Source organism: Cyprinus carpio, chromosome B9, assembly GCF_018340385.1.
Source record: "Cyprinus carpio isolate SPL01 chromosome B9, ASM1834038v1, whole genome shotgun sequence".
In the NCBI taxonomy this organism is placed as follows: Eukaryota; Metazoa; Chordata; class Actinopteri; order Cypriniformes; family Cyprinidae; genus Cyprinus; species Cyprinus carpio.
The window spans coordinates 17,948,263-17,966,398 of NC_056605.1; the positions used below are offsets into that span (position 1 = coordinate 17,948,263).

General features: G+C 36.5%; 2 protein-coding genes across 2 annotated transcripts; one reads left to right on the forward strand and one right to left on the reverse strand.

The window, feature by feature from the left end:
- Window positions 1-497: 497 nt before the first annotated feature.
- On the reverse strand, window positions 498-4,176 carry LOC109062522 (fas apoptotic inhibitory molecule 1-like). Its single transcript, XM_042731268.1, has 5 exons — window positions 3,983-4,176; window positions 3,268-3,398; window positions 2,722-2,950; window positions 1,469-1,518; window positions 498-876 (listed from the first exon to the last, which is right to left on the reverse strand). Exons 2-5 carry the CDS (start codon window positions 3,379-3,381, stop codon window positions 730-732), a joined length of 540 nt encoding a protein of 179 aa, XP_042587202.1. The 5' UTR covers window positions 3,382-3,398; window positions 3,983-4,176; the 3' UTR covers window positions 498-729.
- A 1,059-nt stretch (window positions 4,177-5,235) lies between these two features.
- On the forward strand, window positions 5,236-10,523 carry LOC109062523 (NADH dehydrogenase [ubiquinone] 1 alpha subcomplex subunit 10, mitochondrial-like). Its single transcript, XM_042731267.1, has 10 exons — window positions 5,236-5,410; window positions 5,821-5,989; window positions 6,106-6,321; window positions 6,418-6,504; window positions 6,648-6,769; window positions 7,090-7,169; window positions 7,368-7,422; window positions 7,499-7,584; window positions 8,811-8,919; window positions 10,278-10,523. The coding sequence occupies exons 1-10, from the start codon at window positions 5,336-5,338 to the stop codon at window positions 10,344-10,346; spliced, it is 1,068 nt and encodes a 355-aa protein (XP_042587201.1). The 5' UTR covers window positions 5,236-5,335; the 3' UTR covers window positions 10,347-10,523.
- The last annotated feature ends 7,613 nt before the right edge of the window (window positions 10,524-18,136 follow it).

An 18,136-nucleotide genomic window follows, 5' to 3' on the forward strand; every position in this document is an offset into this window, starting at 1 on the left:
CACTCTAAAAGACCTACCAGTGAGATAGGATTCAAGCCAGTGAAGTGGAATCCCAGTGATTCCCAATGATGAGAGCAGACAGGAGGACCTGATGATTGATGGTGTCAAAAGCAGCAGATAGATCTAGCAGAATAAGAACTGATGATTTGAAATCGATGCCATTGTTTACAATGCAACCAGAGCACATTCCACTGAGGTGAGGAGTGTGACGTTTAGATGCACATTAGGCGGTTTAGCGAATCACAACACACTGGGCCAGCTAACCAATCAGAACCCATTGCGTATTTCTGAGGGAGAGGCTTCATAAAAACAGGAACTCAATGGAGTGTTCAAAGGAGAAGGGACAGAGCGGTGAAAAATAAATGTGAAAATGTGAAAAATAGTTTTTTTTTTTTTTTTTTTAATTAAGCATTAAGACATGTTAGACTGCACCCCATAAACACAATCAAGCCTAGAAAAAAAGAAAAAAAAAAACAGTCAACCACCCCTTTAAGAAATTAAACATTTGTAGGGTTAAAACAAGTATCCACTGAAGCTATGTGAGGTATATAGAAATATAATTAAACTACATTATGTGTTTGTAAGACACATTTGTCTCAAACAAATCCATTACTGTACCAGTACATGCTGATCTGTGGTCACAAATGAGCACATGCTGTCCCAACTTCCATATTTACAGTACACACTTTTCTTGAGGATGGATAATCCAAACACACTCATTCACATAGATCATTCTGACTCTGAGATTTCCATGCCATCCACCAGCAGCGTGTGAATGATGCCATCTCGTCTCTTGCCGCTGCTCACTGCCTTGATGCAGCAGTCATGGTCACCCAGAGTGAAGTGCGTCTCTGTGCCGTCATCAACAAACTCACCCTAAGGGAGAAAGACAGGAGAGATGAATGTTTTACTCCTGAATGAATGGCAGTTATGGTAGTCACATACGTTGTGGAAAAGGTATGTTCGCTAGGGCTCTGACCCCATCTACTAGACCTGGGTGGAGGTTGTTATTATTTCTTACATGTACATAAGAAAATAATACATTATAATAAAAAATATTAAGACTTTACATTAAGGTTTGATTTGTTAGCATTAGTTGATCTTTGGGTATCATGAACTAACAATGAACAAGAATTTTTATAGCATTTAGCATTTTAGGCTCATATTAAGTTACATAATACACTTTAATGAATATAATGCTTATTGCTAACTTACATTCACTCATTCATTACCTAATTTTAATTTATAATAATTCATTACAATTCTTAATTCATTACCTAATGTTAATTTACTTGAACTGTTAAAAGTAAAAGATTAAACAGAAGAAATTAAAATGGAAATCAGAAATCAACATTAACGCAGATTAATAAATGCTTAACAAATATTGTTCATTGTTAGTTCATGACATAAATAAATAAATAAAGTTTAGCAAATGAATGTAAATGGATAAAGTAATTGCTGGACTTACAGCTGTTTCCATTTTCTGTCCATTGCACCATATATCCATGGTATCTTTCTCTGTTGAGGATGGAAGCGTTTATAAGTGATCAATTAGCAGGTTGCAGGATGAGTAATAAATATAAAAACATAAATATAAATCCTACTTTACAATACTAGTCTCACTGACTCACCTTCAGTGCTCTGATCTGTGACTTATTGTAAATCTGGGATCTCAGTATTCTACAATGTGTGTCTGCCATTGTGATGACATTCTTTTGTCTTGTGCCGAGCTTTTCTTGTTGGCACTTGACTTGTCTTTTCAGTCACATTAGTAGTCAGTCATGAAATACTCTAACTATACTTTACTATTGTTTAAAAGCATAAGCCAAATGACCACAGGTAATGGTTAACACAAACTGGTACACAAAAAGATGTTTTAATTTAAATTGAATTCATGATGTTATCATAGTAAAATTATATATTAAAACATGCAACTGGGAGGAATTAAATGGACAATATTGAATTATTCATTTGAAAAATGGGGAGTTCTCTATATCAGCCTGTCTCATTCTGTGTTCACTATCACTCCTATTGAAAATGAAAGCAGTTTAATATTTTATTCAGACTTTATACTGACAGATTCAGCAGGACCTACTGAGTGGCCGTCTTTAAAAATCTGTCCTTGCCCACCACTCGTTGCTATACCCCTGATATATAAGCCATATAGACACATAAAAGGTCTGGAAAGTCCTTGGACGTTTCTCTTTGATAGTTAAAAGTGTTATCTAACAAGGTCATATTCTCTATTGGCATGAGCTGATAAAAGTGCTAATGTTCAGTAAAGCTTGATATCTGCTCACTAGCGCCCCGATGAGGTTAACAAAACTGTTTGAAAACATTTGTTTTATTACTAAAGAAGCTCCTCCTATTTTTAAGCACTAATTACTTAAAGGGATTTGTAATCTTTTTTAATCTTCATTTAACCTAGAGTTAATCTATCACTGCTGCTGTGCGGCAGGGCACAGAGGGTAAGTGAGGAAAGGCTTTTCAGCATTTCAGAGAGCAGCTGTACTATAAGGGCAAAATAACAGATCGTGTTATTTATTGTGTTCATTGTTATCCACTTATACCAATGAACACAAAATGAATCCTTGCTTTTGTATTCTACATTCTAGTAAAACATAGGAATAAGTGTTGTCGGGAGAACAAGAGGGAAAACTTCATCACTGACCAATCAAATCACATATTTATTTGAGGAACGTGTGACCAGGTATTTCTTACCCAGAACCACTCTGCAGTCGATGCCATCAAGGTTGAGGAGCCATGTGCTGGTAACTTTAGAGCGATTCTCCATGTACTTCTTCAGGCTCTGTCCATTAATCTCGAGAGTGTATTCATATGCAAAGCCGCTCACTGCATCTATGTTAATAGTGGCCTTTGTATTTGTACCACCCACATGAAAAGTCTCCTTTCCAACCAGTTTGAACATCCAATCTCTCCTTATGACTTCCTGGGACAGTTATGAACAAACCCGTGAGGCATCAGCACTTATTTCCCCATCATTATAATGAAAATACTCATGTCACATACTTCTAAAACACTAAAATCAACATCATCAACTAATGGCTACTGACTTTCTACATATTTTCTTCAGTAAATTCAACAAATGGCAACAAACTAACTGCAACCTTCTCTTTTTTTTATTGTTTTGGTGTAAATTATCTATAATTTGCAACCCTACATAGATTTTCTTTAATAAATCATATATATACTGAACTTCAACAAGTATTTTCCTGAGTGTCAGCATTTTGTACTAGTAATTCGTACCTTTCCATCGATGTAAATGACCCGTTTTCCTGTGGTTGTGCCATGTTCAAATTCAATCCTGTGCACACCATCACTCAAAGCCACGTCCCACACAGCTACAAGATCTCCTGACATCTTCTGTCCTCCAGTGCCTTACAGAAAAATCAATAATGGCTAGTAATAATAGTAAACATGAGAATAGGCAAAAATGGTTTATGAGAAGAGGCAGAGCAGAGAAGATGAGTAACGTTACAGTGTACAAACAGGAACATATAAGAGAAAGTATGTATAACAAATATATATATATAGAAGAAACGACATTATGAATAGATGTAGACATTTATGCTTAGTGATTATTTATTTGACAACGTAATTTACTGCTGTGAATCTTTTGAATGATGAGCTGTTAAATTTACAAAACAATATTACTAGATTATGAGCGTCTTGTTTCATAACCAATAACTTAAATACTAAACATGACCTATAATAATAATAAAGAGTAACGTAAAACACTGATCGCATGGTCAAATGCCTTGCTTAAAGAAAGGAAAGGATTGTGCCCTGAAAATGACTGGTAGCACGATTTTCTATGGTAAGAATACTTTAAGAAATCCTGATAAAGCAGGTGGTTGGCGATGTGTCAGAGCCATTAAATCTGTGAACCCGAGTAAGCTGTCGGTCATTCAAAATACAAGAGTCAAGAGCATTAAAGACAATAATAAATACATGTAGTTACCGATCCAAATCAGAGCAGAAAAAAACGCTTTTGTGTATATTTGATCAGTTTTTCCCCAAGGCAGAAAATAGTAACACAACTGACGCCGCCAGCATCAACACAACTAGCTCCAAATTTAGCCAACAACAAATCTGCTCCAGCTAACAACAGTTACTATGGCAACAGCTTCTTCTTCTTCTACCCGCGTTTATGTAGGTTTAAACGCCACAGTAGACTCTACTGACATCTGCTGGCGATGAAGACGGGATGTTGCCCATTGAATGAATGCTACACATTCACTGAACTTTAGACACGCCTGTATTTATACACTCTATGATACGTTACATTGTTAGAACAGAAAAATAATGGAGAGGAATGTAATTTATATAATGTGCAGACATATATTAACGAGTACTACAGCTATGCTCAGATCTACACAGATGCTTCAAAGAGTTTAGACAAAAAGGTAAGCGTTTACGGTTTCAGAATTTCATTTATCAGTAAGGAAAAGGATCAGTGATGAGTTATCCGTTTATACAGGGGAAATGATTGCACTATTATCAATACAGTGGATAGAAGAAATAAGACCTTTGAAATCAGTTATTTGTTCAGATTCATGTTCATCATTGACTAGTTTACAATACACTCAGAAAGTAGACCAGACATTTTAATGGAAATAACGCAAACGCTGTATAGAATTCACATGATGGGGATTACAGTGGTATTTATATGGGTGCCAGCGCATATTGGTATCCAAGGAAATGAAACTGCAGATAAAGAAGCAAAAGAAGCAGTTAAAAACAAAGACATTAAATTAATTGTTAATCTTAGTAAGAATGAAATCAAGAGTATTATTAAGAAAAGACTGAAGGAAAGGTGGCAAAAACAATGCGATAAGGAGAAAAAAGGTCAGTGGTTTTACAGATTTCAAAGGAAAGTGGGAGAGATGAGAAGTGCAGGGAAAAACAGGAGAGATTAGATAGTAATATCGAGGATGAGATTTGGACACATGATTAAATAGTACACTTTTTAAAATGGGTAAACATGATACGGGAAGGTGTGTATTTTGTGGACAAGAAGAAACAGTGGAACATGTTATACTGTACTGTAAAAATTATGAGAATAAAAGAAGGACTCTAATGCAAAATTTAGAAAAAATAAAAATGCAGTTTTTCATTTTTCATTTTGATTCACACTCCATACCAGTAGGTGGCGGAAATACACAATTTTGTCGTTTTTCAACCGCCAATAAAAGTTCAAGAAGAAGAAAAACCACATGACGCACCGATGACGCAAAACACCCGCGCCGCGACGCAGAGATCCTTCGGCGACATTGAGGATCGTCAGACTCACCGCAGTTTGTGAAGTTTCGCGATGGCGTTGCGGTTATTTCGGCTGGTTGTGCCCTCGGGTGCAGCAGCTTGGACAGCAGTATCGCCTGTGGCGACGGTAAGATTGATAAACAATCTCTACACTCCAGACGAGAAGTTGATCTGTTCTGTCGGGCCTCATGTAGTCCAGACTGAAGGACAACAGGAACACTACAGCTGTGAAGATCACTTCTTACTGTCACATTGATGCATCTGTTCATATGTTTGCTTAATCAATGTTAGGTTAATATATACTTGCGTTCACGTTGGTTCAGAGATTACCAGTTGGCCAATATAACAATGAAAACATCGTATGCAGCTCACACTAGTTCTGTCAAAACAAACTGTGTTGTTGTTTTGTATTGAAAAACCGTGTCAGCAATTACTAATGGCTTGACACTATGTATAGAGATATTGCAGCGGATCATGACTACGCTGTCAAACCACCCTATCTGCAAGAAAAATAACAGGATGTTTTATACCCTTTAGGCTCAAATCCACACAAGTGCTGTCAGAAACCTGCGGTATGGATGGTGGGCTTATGCTCTGGGGGAGAGGACTACCTCTCGCTTCAAGGAAAACAGCAAGATCATTTCCATCGATGGCAACTTGGCATCTGGAAAGGGAGCACTTGCACAAAAATTGGCCGATAAACTGGGTAAGACAATATCTGGCTCCATCTGTTTTGAAAATGTTATTTTATGTATGTTAAGTGCCTGTGTGTGTGTTTGTATGTGTATGTAAAATAAAATGATTAAATGTGTCTCTTTTCAGGGATGCTGTACATGCCAGAGCCAGACACACACTATGTGGACAAAATGACAAAGGAGAAAGTTCCCCTAGATAAGGCTTTTAATGGAAACTGCAGTCTGGAGAAGTTTTACTTGGAGCCCAAAGCCAGTGATGGTAACTCTTACCGCCTGCAGTGCTGGATGTACCTCATGAGGCTGCTGCAGTACTCTGATGCTGTTGAACACCTGATCTCTACAGGTGAAGCAAACCTGTCTGATACACCGTAGCTGTTCACTTGAATAACACACAGTTTGATGTACAGCACAAGCATATTTTCTCTGTTCCCTTTCTCAGGGCAGGGAGTTATTCTGGAACGCTCTCCATTTAGTGACATTGTATTTTTGGAGGCCATGTTCAAAGAAGGCTTCATCCGAAAGCAGTGTGAGTGATTATGTCTGAAATTCATAACATGAAATAATGTAAATAGTGAAAAAATGCTGGTGTTATATTACAGCAGATATATCAGTGTTGTTTTTTTGTTTTTTAAAAATGAAAAGGATGTATGATATGTTGTTATTCTGCAGGTGTGGATCACTATAATGAGGTTAAGGGCATCAGTATTTGTGAGTTTCTGCCTCCTCATCTGGTCATCTATGTAGACGTACCTGCTGAAGAGGTCCAGAAAAATCTCAAGGCATCAGGAAAGGTTTGCGTGAGGAGGCGAACACTATGATCAGACTATCTGTTGGGCGAAAAAAATAATCTTTTGATTTTAATGTACAAAAATAAGAACATAAAATAATTTCTTAACTTTTTTTTTTTCTTTTTTTTTTGCCAACTGGGAGTTTTTTTTTTTATACATATTTCATGCTAAAACTATCTCCGCTTTCTGACTAATAAGGGCTCTGATTAAAGAATTAAATATTTCAGGAGGTTTTGATGAATGCAGAAAGGGATGATTATAGAATGGTGACTGAATGAGCAATAGCACATGAGTGGATTTACATTTTCTATCGTCTTACACAGTCATACCTCCAGAATGTTCCTTTAAGCTACCTGAAGAGGATTGAGACAGCGTACAAGAAGAACTTCCTTCCTAAAATCAGGTCATATATATCTTAAAATCATATATATGTATTTATATCAGTATTGTAATGGTTGTTTTATAGTATCATTAAACATTTTTCTTATAGAATTATCAATTATTGTTTTTCTTTTAACAAAAAGTAAGCTAAAAGCTGGTGCTTAATCTGGTGAGTATATCAAACAAGTTTTGGTTTTAAAAACTTATGTCTGATTTTCAGTGAAGAGGCAGAGGTTCTTGCCTATGACGCAACCCAAGCCCAGGACATTGAGAGGGTAAGGATCGAACCTGTACATGGAGGATATTGAGGCAGGCAAATTTCACTGCTCTCACTCTGTTTTTCCTTTTCAGGTTGTGGAGGATATCGAGTACCTCAAGTTTGAGAAGGGCCCTTGGCTGGAGCAAGATGACGTCACTTTCCACCATATGCGAATGTTGTGAGTGCCTGATTTATTTACATTACACAATTTTATTTTCTTCTGTAGACTGTTCCTTGTGCTGGGTGGAATTATTATCTGTCATTTAGTTTTGGTTGGCAACATCAAACACATTGAATAAATCTCAGTTGATATCATCCATACTTGCTTTTATTCTTTAACTGTAGAGAAAATATATATATAATATATAATATATACACACACACACACACACATGAATATACTTGCATATTGTTTTGTGAGTTACAATGGGTAAATGTGGTTTTCACTACTCCCATAGTTTATTGATTGCAGTAAAAATGTGTGTTTTTATTTAACATTGATGGAGCAACACATTTTGTATGAAAATTATTCATATATATTATATATGTTCTTTGTATGTGACCCTGGACCATAAAACCAGTAATAACAATCACCAGGTATATTTGTAGCAATAGCCAACAATACCTTTTTTTGGGGTCAAAATGATCAATTTTTCTTTTATGCCAAAAATCATTAGGATATTAAGTAAAGATCATGTTCAATGAAGATAAATTGTAAATTTCAAAATTTGATTAGTAATATGCATTGCTAAGAACTTAATTTGGACAACTTCAATGGCAATGTTCTTAATATTTAGATTTTTGTGTTTTTTTTGCACCATTAGATTCCAGATTTTCAAATAGTTGTATCTCAGACAAATATTTTCATATTCAACAAACCATACATCAATGAAAAGCTTATTTATTCAGCTTTCAGATGATGTACAAATCTCAATTTCATAAAATTGACCCTTATGACTGGTTTTGTGGTCAAGGGGTCACATATATATTTTATTATATGATTAAATTAAATTTAACATTTTTATTTTTGATTTAATTATGATTAGCAACCTTATAAATGATATCAACCATCTGAATCTAAGCATGTCATGTCAGTAAATGGAAAAGTGAGCCATCTGTTTGTTTTCTTAGTAATTGTGCCTTTAGCAACAACAGTAAATACAATACTTTCACAGCTTTTCAATAACGGAAAAAATTATACATTTAATTACTTTGAATAATACTGAAAAACAAAAATATTATTTCAGTTTCGGGCATTGCTGCCGCTTCAAGAATCAGAAACATTTGCATGTATATAGTGTAAAGCAGAGAAAGAAAGGTTCTGCTGTAAGTTTTTGTGCCATCTAATGGTTCAAAGAAAATGAAAGCAAATGTGCCTTTTCTCCCATTTTCCCCATTCACTAGCGTGGAGGACAAGCAAAGAGTAGCCAACATGACCTGCATCCCCAGATATCTTCCCGAAGTCACAGTCGGTGCTCATGAGTTTGATTCTGCCTACTATGCTTTCAAATCGGTATGTGCCCTCCACTGTGCCACTAAATGCAAAAGACTGATCATAGACCACATGTAATCGGTTGCACGTGTTTAAAATTTAATTTTGTCCATTTGCAACTATGTCTGAGCTCTATTAGCTATTCTTCTTATTTTATCAGTAATGACAGGTGATATTAACTAAATTTATTAGAGAGAATGGAGCAGTGATGCTTTGGGTGTCTCAGTGTTGATAGATCCACCTTAAATTATGTTTTTGCCAGATACATTTGTGTACAAGACAAGTTATTGTAGGGCTGGACAGTAATTCAATATCAATATGTATCGCGTTATACTTTTTTTTTCAGTAAAGGTGATATGATTTTTAAACAAATTTCCGATATTTCGATATACATTACCAGTGTTTCCCATACACTGAATTATTTGTTGACTTCGTGAATAAACATGAGCACTTCACGTTTCGAAATCAAAATCAAAATGCTTCAGAAAAGTATCGATGGCATTTCTATTTTATCTGTTTTCAATATAATAATAAATGTTTTTTGAGCAACAAATCAGAATATTAGAATGATTTCTAAAGGATCATGTGACTGGAGTAAGGATGATAAAAAAAATTGAGCTTTGAAGTCACAGGAAATAATATTTTAAAATATTTTCAAATAGAAAACAGCAGTTTTAAATAGTAAAAAATATTACAAAACGTTACTGTTTTTGCTGTATTCTGGATCAGATGAATGCAGGCTTGGTGATCAGAAGAGAAAATCATTTTTCATAAGTTTGTTGGCACAGACATCTGTTGTGGGTGTTCTTGGCAGTTTTCATTACATTTTTTTAAATAGTGTTCATATCAATATTGGAATTATATTGTATTGACCAAAATTAAGAAGTATATCGTGATACAAGTTTGGCCATATCGTCCAGGACCCCAAACAGTGTCCCAACAAGTGCATGCATAATGATTGAGTGTTTTCGCAAAGCAGGAGTGTCACCTGAGGACATTCAGTGATATCGCTGGCATTACAAAATCAGGAGACAGATAGACTTCTGGAGTGGGTGACAGAAGCACTTTGTATGGCCATTAATGATTCCTGGCACTGTTATATTGATCTTGGGGAGTGATGAGCTCCTTGTCGTGTTCAGCCATCAGATTTTTCATCTGCTCATCTGATCACCACCTTGTCAGTCCTTGCACTAAAACATATGGAGCTTTACCTCAGCTGAGAGAACACGTGGAAGTGGAGCTCACGAATATAGATTACGTGTCTAGTCTATTACTTTATTTTATTTTCAATGTGTTTCTTTAAAGGTCACTGTAAAATATTGCCATTGCACACCGGGGCTTTAAAGAATCAAACATTTGACATGAAAATCTCTCCTTAGCTCCCAGGAAAGAAGTACGCTGAAGGTTATAATGAAGACGTCGGGGACAAAGGCATCTGGCTGAAGTGAGAAACACTGTTGTCACTGGTGGGAAGGACATCTGAAAGACAGATTCCTTCTGGTATTTCAACCGTTTGTCCATGTCTTGTGGGAAAAGATATATTCTGCTCTTATGCAGCTGAAGATCTCATTGTACATTGCTATTAAAACATTTATTGTATGTGTTAAAATACACGTTTCCTGTCATTTCGAGTCAGTGTTGTTCTTGGGTGGGATCTTGTTGAGGTCAACTTAAACTCTCGTTCTAAGCTCATGGTCCCATGAAGCCCCTGGACACATCTTTGGAGAAATCTTTGGCAGTGACAGGTCATGTGGCAGTAGTCAGAGGCCCCTTAATTCAGCCATGACTGACTATTCAAACTACAGACTAATAAGGCTCTCGTAATAAATCACAAAAAATTCTTATTGTTAATACATTTATATTGGATAAGTGAAAATGTTGCAACAACTGTGACATCTAACTAAGCAAGAATTCTGTAAAGGCAAACAAAAACGTCTGCCCAACAATATTTTATGTCATTGTGGTGAGACGATGACTAAACACCCCAATTAAAATACTTAAAATGTATATTTATTTATTTATTTTTGTAGAAATGGCACCGTGCGAACTGGCCACAGCTCATTAGACATCCGAAACCATTCGTTTCTCGTCACTCAGAGATGAGATGATATGTGTCTGCGGCGGGGCTGCGCTGCCGCTGCCGGTAAAGGAGCGACCCGCGGATCCAGGAATAGCGCTGCCTCGCGCCGCTGCTCATTTGTTCCGGAGTGCCTCTCATATTACCATCAATTCTCATATTCTGGCCTTTATGAGTGATTATTCACCAAAATCTCAAATGACTCTGAAATAAAAGTGGCTGTTTTAACAACGCCGGACTTCATTCCGTCGCTTTCATCTATATTTACAAACCTCTGAGTCCCTCTATAAAATGCAACGGGATTCATAAATTTACATTCATTTAAAACTGATCAATGCTGTGAGAGAGAAATCTGTTTACCTATAAAGCTCAAAAACTTTCAATGAAGAAAAAGACCTAAAAAGTGTCTTGTTTCAAAATTAGGAAATAAATAACAACATCAATAACAACTGCTTGCGTTCACTGCACGAGTAACAATGTCACTGAGATGTGGTTGTGTTTGCTGCTATTATTCTTTTTTGTTTATGTTGTTAACCTTGTCAGTTTGGCGTGTCAAATTTATCTTCACAAGTAGTTTTGGATGGAAACCATCAGAGGGCGCTGTACATTCTGTTTGTCTGGCTTTATGTTTGTCACTAGCCTTTATTAATAGGAATAGTTCACCCAGAAATGAAGGTTCTGTCATCATTTATTAACCTCCATGTCGCAGCCTATGATTTTCTTTCTACTGTGGAACACAAAGGAGACAGTCTCACTTACAATTCACTTTTATTGTGTGGAAAAAGATGCAATGAAAGTGAATGGTGACTGATGCTGTCAGTTCCCATGCTTCCTAACATCTAGAAAACAAAAAAAAAGTTATATTGGTTCGTAAATGATGATAGAATGATATAATTAGCCTTTTGGATGGCCGTCCCTTTTCTTACTTGTCTTGCATCCCTCAGAGGAGGGCACTGTTGTACCTAACATCTTAAAGAAACCAGCCTCAGTCTCTTATGTATTCATGTCTCACAGAACAGAACGCTTTCTTTTTCTCCTTCACTTGTTTCTTGTATATCTGTCTTTATGAGTCTTTTATTTTGACAGCGCTCTTTTAAATGCATAAATATTTCATACCCATAGATCCTTCCACAGCTGTTATTATATGTGCTCTTTTAGTTAGATGCTGCAGTGCAGGTCTGGTAATGACTTGACAAGGCAAATAGGGCTCTGAATTTAAATTTAAAGTGGTTAGAAAAGTGCACAACATTTGAATTAAACTACATTAATGCATTTTCAAAAAGGGTTTAAGAGACTGGTTTCAAACGGTTAATTGCAGTGATGTTGCTGGATCTGTTGTGGATGAAGAGCTGTGAGTTGTCACTTATTGATGGTGTTATCCGGCAGCTTGGAGGGGTGGTCTGCTAAATGAGGAGGATGGAAAGATAAATAAAGCTATTGTAGCAGTGCTGACAGACAATGAACACAAAGCAATGGCCTGAAGCAACATGAATGGATGTAAAATGAACTCTGAATAACATCAATGACAAAGCAAAATAATTAGAACCAGGGAGATAATAGTTACTGTTTTGACTTCTGATTATACTTTAGTTTGCATGTGTTTTCTCAGAGTGTATGTTGTGTACTGCGTTTCATTTATAAAACTTTACCATGGATGCATTAAACTGATCAAAAGTGACAGAAATCTTTTGTAAGATACACTCTTAAAAATAAAGGTGCTTCAAGGGGTTCTTCAAGCGATGCCATAGAAGAACCATTTCTGATTCCACAAAGAACCATTCATTCAAAGGTTCTTTAAAGAACCATCTCTTTCTTACCTTTTTATAATCTAAAGAAACTTCTTTCACCAGAAAGAACCTTTTGTGAAACAGAAAGGTTCTTCAGACGTTAAAATTTCTTTATGGAAACCATTTAGACAAAAAGGCTATTCTATAGCATCATGAAGCACCTTTATTTTTAAGAGTGTAAATGTCTTTACTATTTAAAAATAAATGCTGTTCTTTTCAACTACTATTCATCCAAGAATCCTGACACTGAAGCTGCTTTGCCCTGAATATATTACATGGATATATAACATTTTTGAAACATATTAAAAAAATTTCCCAATAATTACTGTTTTTACTGTATTTTTTAAGAAATAAATCTTACAGACCCAAAACTAGAACAGTAGAGTATGAAGGTAAAACCAATACATTATTCAGATTATCTGATATTATTTAACCTTGATGTTGACTAAACCATTCCCATAAAACATGACACAAGCAATATTATGTTTTAAAATACTATTAAGAATTTAAGGAAGAACCCCAGCAGTTCTGTATCCTTATCCAAATATTCTGAATGTATATAATCACATTTTTGATCATATGAATTAGCTGGAAGATATGATAATAGCCCGTCTCTGGCTGGGATCTCCTACACCTGAAAGTTCAAGACCATTTGTGTGTCTCTAAAGAGAAGCTTTTACACTGTTTGAAAACCTGGGGCCACAATTTCACACTCGGACCATAACGAGTGGGTCTCCTTTGACAACTCTGTTTTGCCTCACGTGACTTTAATCAGATTTCACACATCGTTTTAAACGAATCATTAACATGCGAGGAGAGAACATGATTTGCTTTTATTATTACTCATGTACTCTTGTCGAAGTGATTCTTGTTTTTTTTCTGTCACACTCTCAATCTGAGAAAAATTTAGAACTTTTCATTTTATGATGTTTTAACAAAAGTTTATACTTATACTAAAATGCATACCAAATGCATCTACCAAACGGGTGTAGAATTTGTACACTGCCACAGTACAGGTCCTTCTCAAAAAATTAGCATATTGTGAAAAAGTTCATTATTTTCCATAATGTAATGATAAAAATTAAACTTTCATATATTTTAGATTCATTGCACACCAACTGAAATATTTCAGGTCTTTTATTGTTTTAATACTGAGGATTTTCAAAAAATCTCAAAAAATTAGCATATTTTATCCGACCAATAAAAGAAAAGTGTTTTTAATACAAAAAAAGTCAACCTTCAAATAATTATGTTCAGTTATGCACTCAATACTTGGTCGGGAGTCCTTTTGCAGAAATGACTGCTTCAATGCAGCGTGGCATGGAGGCAATCAGCCTGTGGCACTGCTGAGGTGGTTATGGAGGCCCAGGATGCTTCGATAGCGGCCTTAAGCTCATCCAGAGTGTTGGGTCTTGCGTCTCTTAACTTTCTCTTCACAATATCCCACAGATTCTCTATGGGGTTCAGGTCAGGAGAGTTGGCAGGCCAATTGAGCACAGTAATACCATGGTCAGTAAACCATTTACCAGTGGTTTTGGCACTGTGATCAGCAGGTGCCAGGTCGTGCTGAAAAACGAAATCTTCATCTCCATAAAGCTTTTCAGCAGATGGAAGCATGAAGTGCTCCAAAATCTCCTGATAGCTAGCTGCATTGACCCTGCCCTTGATAAAACACAGTGGACCAACACCAGCAGCTGACATGGCACCCCAGACCATCACTGACTGTGGGGTACTTGACACTGGGACTTCAGGCATTTTGGCATTTCCTTCTCCCCAGTCTTCCTCCAGACTCTGGCACCTTGATTTCCGAATGACATGCAAAATTTGCTTTCATGTTTCTACTCCAGACTCAGTCCACTGCTTCCGCAGGTCCCCCAAGGTCTGGAATCGGTCCTTCTCCACAATCTTCCTCAGGGTCCGGTCACCTCTTCTCGTTGTGCAGCGTTTTTTGCCACACTTTTTCCTTCCCACAGACTTCCCACTGAGGTACCTTGATACAGCACTCTGGGAACAGCCTATTCGTTCAGAAATTTCTTTCTGTGTCTTACCCTCTCGCTTGAGGGTGTCAATGATGGCCTTCTGGGTTAACCTCTTACCCATGATTGCGGTTTTGAGTAATGAACCAGGCTGGGAGTTTTTAAAAGCCTCAGGAATCTTTTGCAGGTGTTTAGAGTTAATTAGTTGATTCAGAAGATTAGGTTATTAGCTCGTTTAGAGAACCTTTTCATGATATGCTAATTTTTTGAGATAGGAATTTTGGGTTTTCAATGAGCTGTATGCCAAAATCATCAGTATTAAAACAATAAAAGACCTGAAATATTTCAGTTGGTGTGCAATGAATCTAAAATATATGAAAGTTAAATTTTTAATCATTACATTATGGAAAATAATGAACTTTTTCACAATATGCTAATTTTTTGAGAAGGACCTGTATTTAATAAACGTTTAGAGAAATAGTAATGTAACCAAGGCTGTCGCTAAACTTCACTGACCTCTAGATACATTTTTAAGTTCCCGCAAGGATAATAAAACCACACAGTTTCTGTGAGGGTTAACCTAGTTCTGTATAAAAACAATAAATGTCAGAGGAGTCCCTATAGTGGTAAATAAACTTCTGTGTGTGTCATAAAATTACGTACTCAATATGGTAAAAACTCCTTTCCATTCCTTACCATTAACTTTACCATTTATGAGTGAAAATGATGTAAGTGGGAGAAAGTTCCTCTAAAACATGCTAATTCAAATTAGCAACTCATGACAACATACAAACTAGCCTCTCAGTAATTGCTTTAATGGTCAGTCTACTTATAGGTTATGCCATCACCTCTGAGAACACTGTCAGAGTCTAGAGTCAGAAAACTCACTTTGATGTCTCTCAGCATCCATCTCTCATGTTAGGAGTCAGACTTGTTCTTGATGTTTTTTACTGTGTTACATGGGTGCTAAGCTGCCATGATGAAAACAGCTTTCATTTTATATCAGGTATTCTCACCTCATCTTTTATCAGATAAAGCATTTGTCAAAAACTGTTCACGCTGAGGCGCTTTCATGTCAAATCTTCAATTCAGGTTATTATGCTCGGCTGATTTTTTTTTGTTAGACCTTGAAGTCACTGATATTAAAAACAAGTGCCTGTACTTTAGCTCCCGTTAACAAGTACATTCACATACATTTTAATCGTCTGGGCTTTAAATAGATGCTTTAATCATATTTCCATATGTTAAGCACACTCAATGGGAAAAAAGAGGAAGTTTCTTGAGGGAATCTCTGGAAATCCAGTTAATTTGCTCCCTGGCTAGAATTAAGCCCGGAGCCATCATAAATTACCATTTCATTAAGATTCAGAAGCCAAACAGATTTAAATATTCATGGATTCCCTCCTTTCTCTGATTAGATTTTAATTACACGATATTGTCTTAAACAAATGAGGGACGTCCCTGTAAAGGAGCTATTTGTTTTGAGGGATAATGAACACCTGAAAGGTAGAGCTGCTTCAAAGAGCAGAAGCATTTACCCGCCAAGACACAAAGGGCCCCTCCGAGCCCTGTGTTTTGTCTTGTTTCTGTCAAAGAAAAAAGACAGAAGGAAAAAAAGAGTCTTATACCCCAAGCACTCTGCGTCATACCTGGTCAGAACCTTCCCAGTCTGTTCTTCCATCCATTCATTCATTTCCTCCCTGCCTTTGTTGAAAATTTAACGACCTCTAGCAATTATTTAGTATGTTGTGATATGGGACTCGTGAACATGATTTTTAATTTTTTTTTGGTGTGTGATGCAAGTTACACCCATTAGCGTTTAGGTTCTTTTCCCCCAATGAGTATTCAGATATGCATGTAAATTTCTCCATTTTAAATTCAAGGCAAGAGAAAACATGATGCACCTGTCGTGATCAAGGTCAATGTAGAGGCTGCTGTAGACACAACATTTGCAACAACATTAAGAGCATTTACTTTCTGTAACTAGAACAGTGTGATTGGTCACTCTTTGTTTGTGTTATTTTTTTTTAAATAAAAATTATATTTTTACTTCCCCACTGGAACCAATTAAATATTTACAAAGCTCTGCATGCCCATTAATTCGTATAATAAAATGCCTTTTTCTGGTGTCATTTCAGCTTGTTTTTCAGCCGTGATGCTGTGATGTTCAACCAAAAGCAAACTAATAGATGCTTACCGACTTTTACTGATTACTTTGGTTTGATGCCAGGCTTCACACAAGCAATATCCAAAGGTTACAAATAATTGCTGTGATACAGCATTTTCATCTTACTACCATGAATACCTCTCTTCACAACAGAGATGTCAGTTCTGCACTGTAATGACCTCATTAAATTCACTTGCAGGTGAGCAAAGTGTACAATGCTGTGAAGACATATCAAGGCAGCAGCGTGTTTGCCACAATAACGCTGTCCAAAAACACGAATGAGCACTTAAACGAGCATGTAGCTTGTTTAGAGCAATATTTATGAAGTATTCACAGAGTTCTTTTCCATAAGGCGGCTGTCTTGCCCGGCCAGCATTCTTGGTTTCAAGGAATAATAGGCTGTGATGAGTGGAGATAAATCAGCTCATTCAGGTAATTGTGCCTTATGGGGATTTGCAGCTCCTGTGTAATGGCCCTCTTAAACACACCGCATAAGATGACCATGGCTGACTCATCAGGTTTGAGCCAACTGCACACATTTTCTTTTTTAGAATTTATCCTCTGCTTGAAACTGTAAGATGGTTTTACTGCACATTGTGTGCTTGGAGAGACTTGTGATTCATGTAGAGTGAATCAGAAGGTGGATACTTTGAGTTGAGAGGCTGTAATGGACTTTAGTTTACAGATGTAATTCCATCATTTTTCAAGACAAGATGTGTACAAATGTTATGAGGAACCTTTGTTTGTTTGTTATTTGTATAGCACATTTAAAAGCAACTCATTTTGGCCAAAGTGCTTTCCAATAAAACAACATATAACCAAAACTAAAACAGCAAGAACATAAAATAGCATGACATAAACAAGACCATCAGATATACACCAACTATCTCACATCAAATGCCTGGGCAAGTAAGTGCCCTCTTAAAAGTGTTTTAAAATGACCTAATGATGTACAAAATCTAATTTCCAGGGGCAGGTCATTCCAGAGGCGAGGTGCCGCAGTCGAAAAGGCACGATCTCCTTTTGACTTTAAGCGGGATTTAGGGACCTTTAAATAAACATTTTTGAGATGACATCAATGGCCGTGTCAGAGAATAAAACTGGATCATGTCCGAAATATATTCAGGTGCTAGACCATTCAAGGCTTTAAAAACATAAAGTAAAACCTTAAATTGAACTCTAAAATTAACCGGCAGCCAATGCAACGAAGCTAGCACTGGGGAAACACTGA

What these genes read in the sequence shown, in the direction of transcription:
- LOC109062522 (XM_042731268.1), bottom strand. Translation starts at nt 3,381, where the DNA reads ATGTCAGGAGATCTTGTAGCTGTGTGGGACGTGGCTTTGAGTGATGGT. An exon ending in TCATTTACATCGATGGAAAG is followed by an intron (nt 2,951 to 3,267) that starts GTACGAATTACT and finishes TAACTGTCCCAG; the next exon opens with GAAGTCATAAGGAGAGATTG. An exon ending in GACAGAAAATGGAAACAGCT is followed by an intron (nt 877 to 1,468) that starts GTAAGTCCAGCA and finishes TTTCTCCCTTAG; the next exon opens with GGTGAGTTTGTTGATGACGG.
- LOC109062523 (XM_042731267.1), top strand. Translation starts at nt 5,336, where the DNA reads ATGGCGTTGCGGTTATTTCGGCTGGTTGTGCCCTCGGGTGCAGCAGCT. An exon ending in CAGTATCGCCTGTGGCGACG is followed by an intron (nt 5,411 to 5,820) that starts GTAAGATTGATA and finishes TATACCCTTTAG; the next exon opens with GCTCAAATCCACACAAGTGC. An exon ending in AAAATTGGCCGATAAACTGG is followed by an intron (nt 5,990 to 6,105) that starts GTAAGACAATAT and finishes GTCTCTTTTCAG; the next exon opens with GGATGCTGTACATGCCAGAG.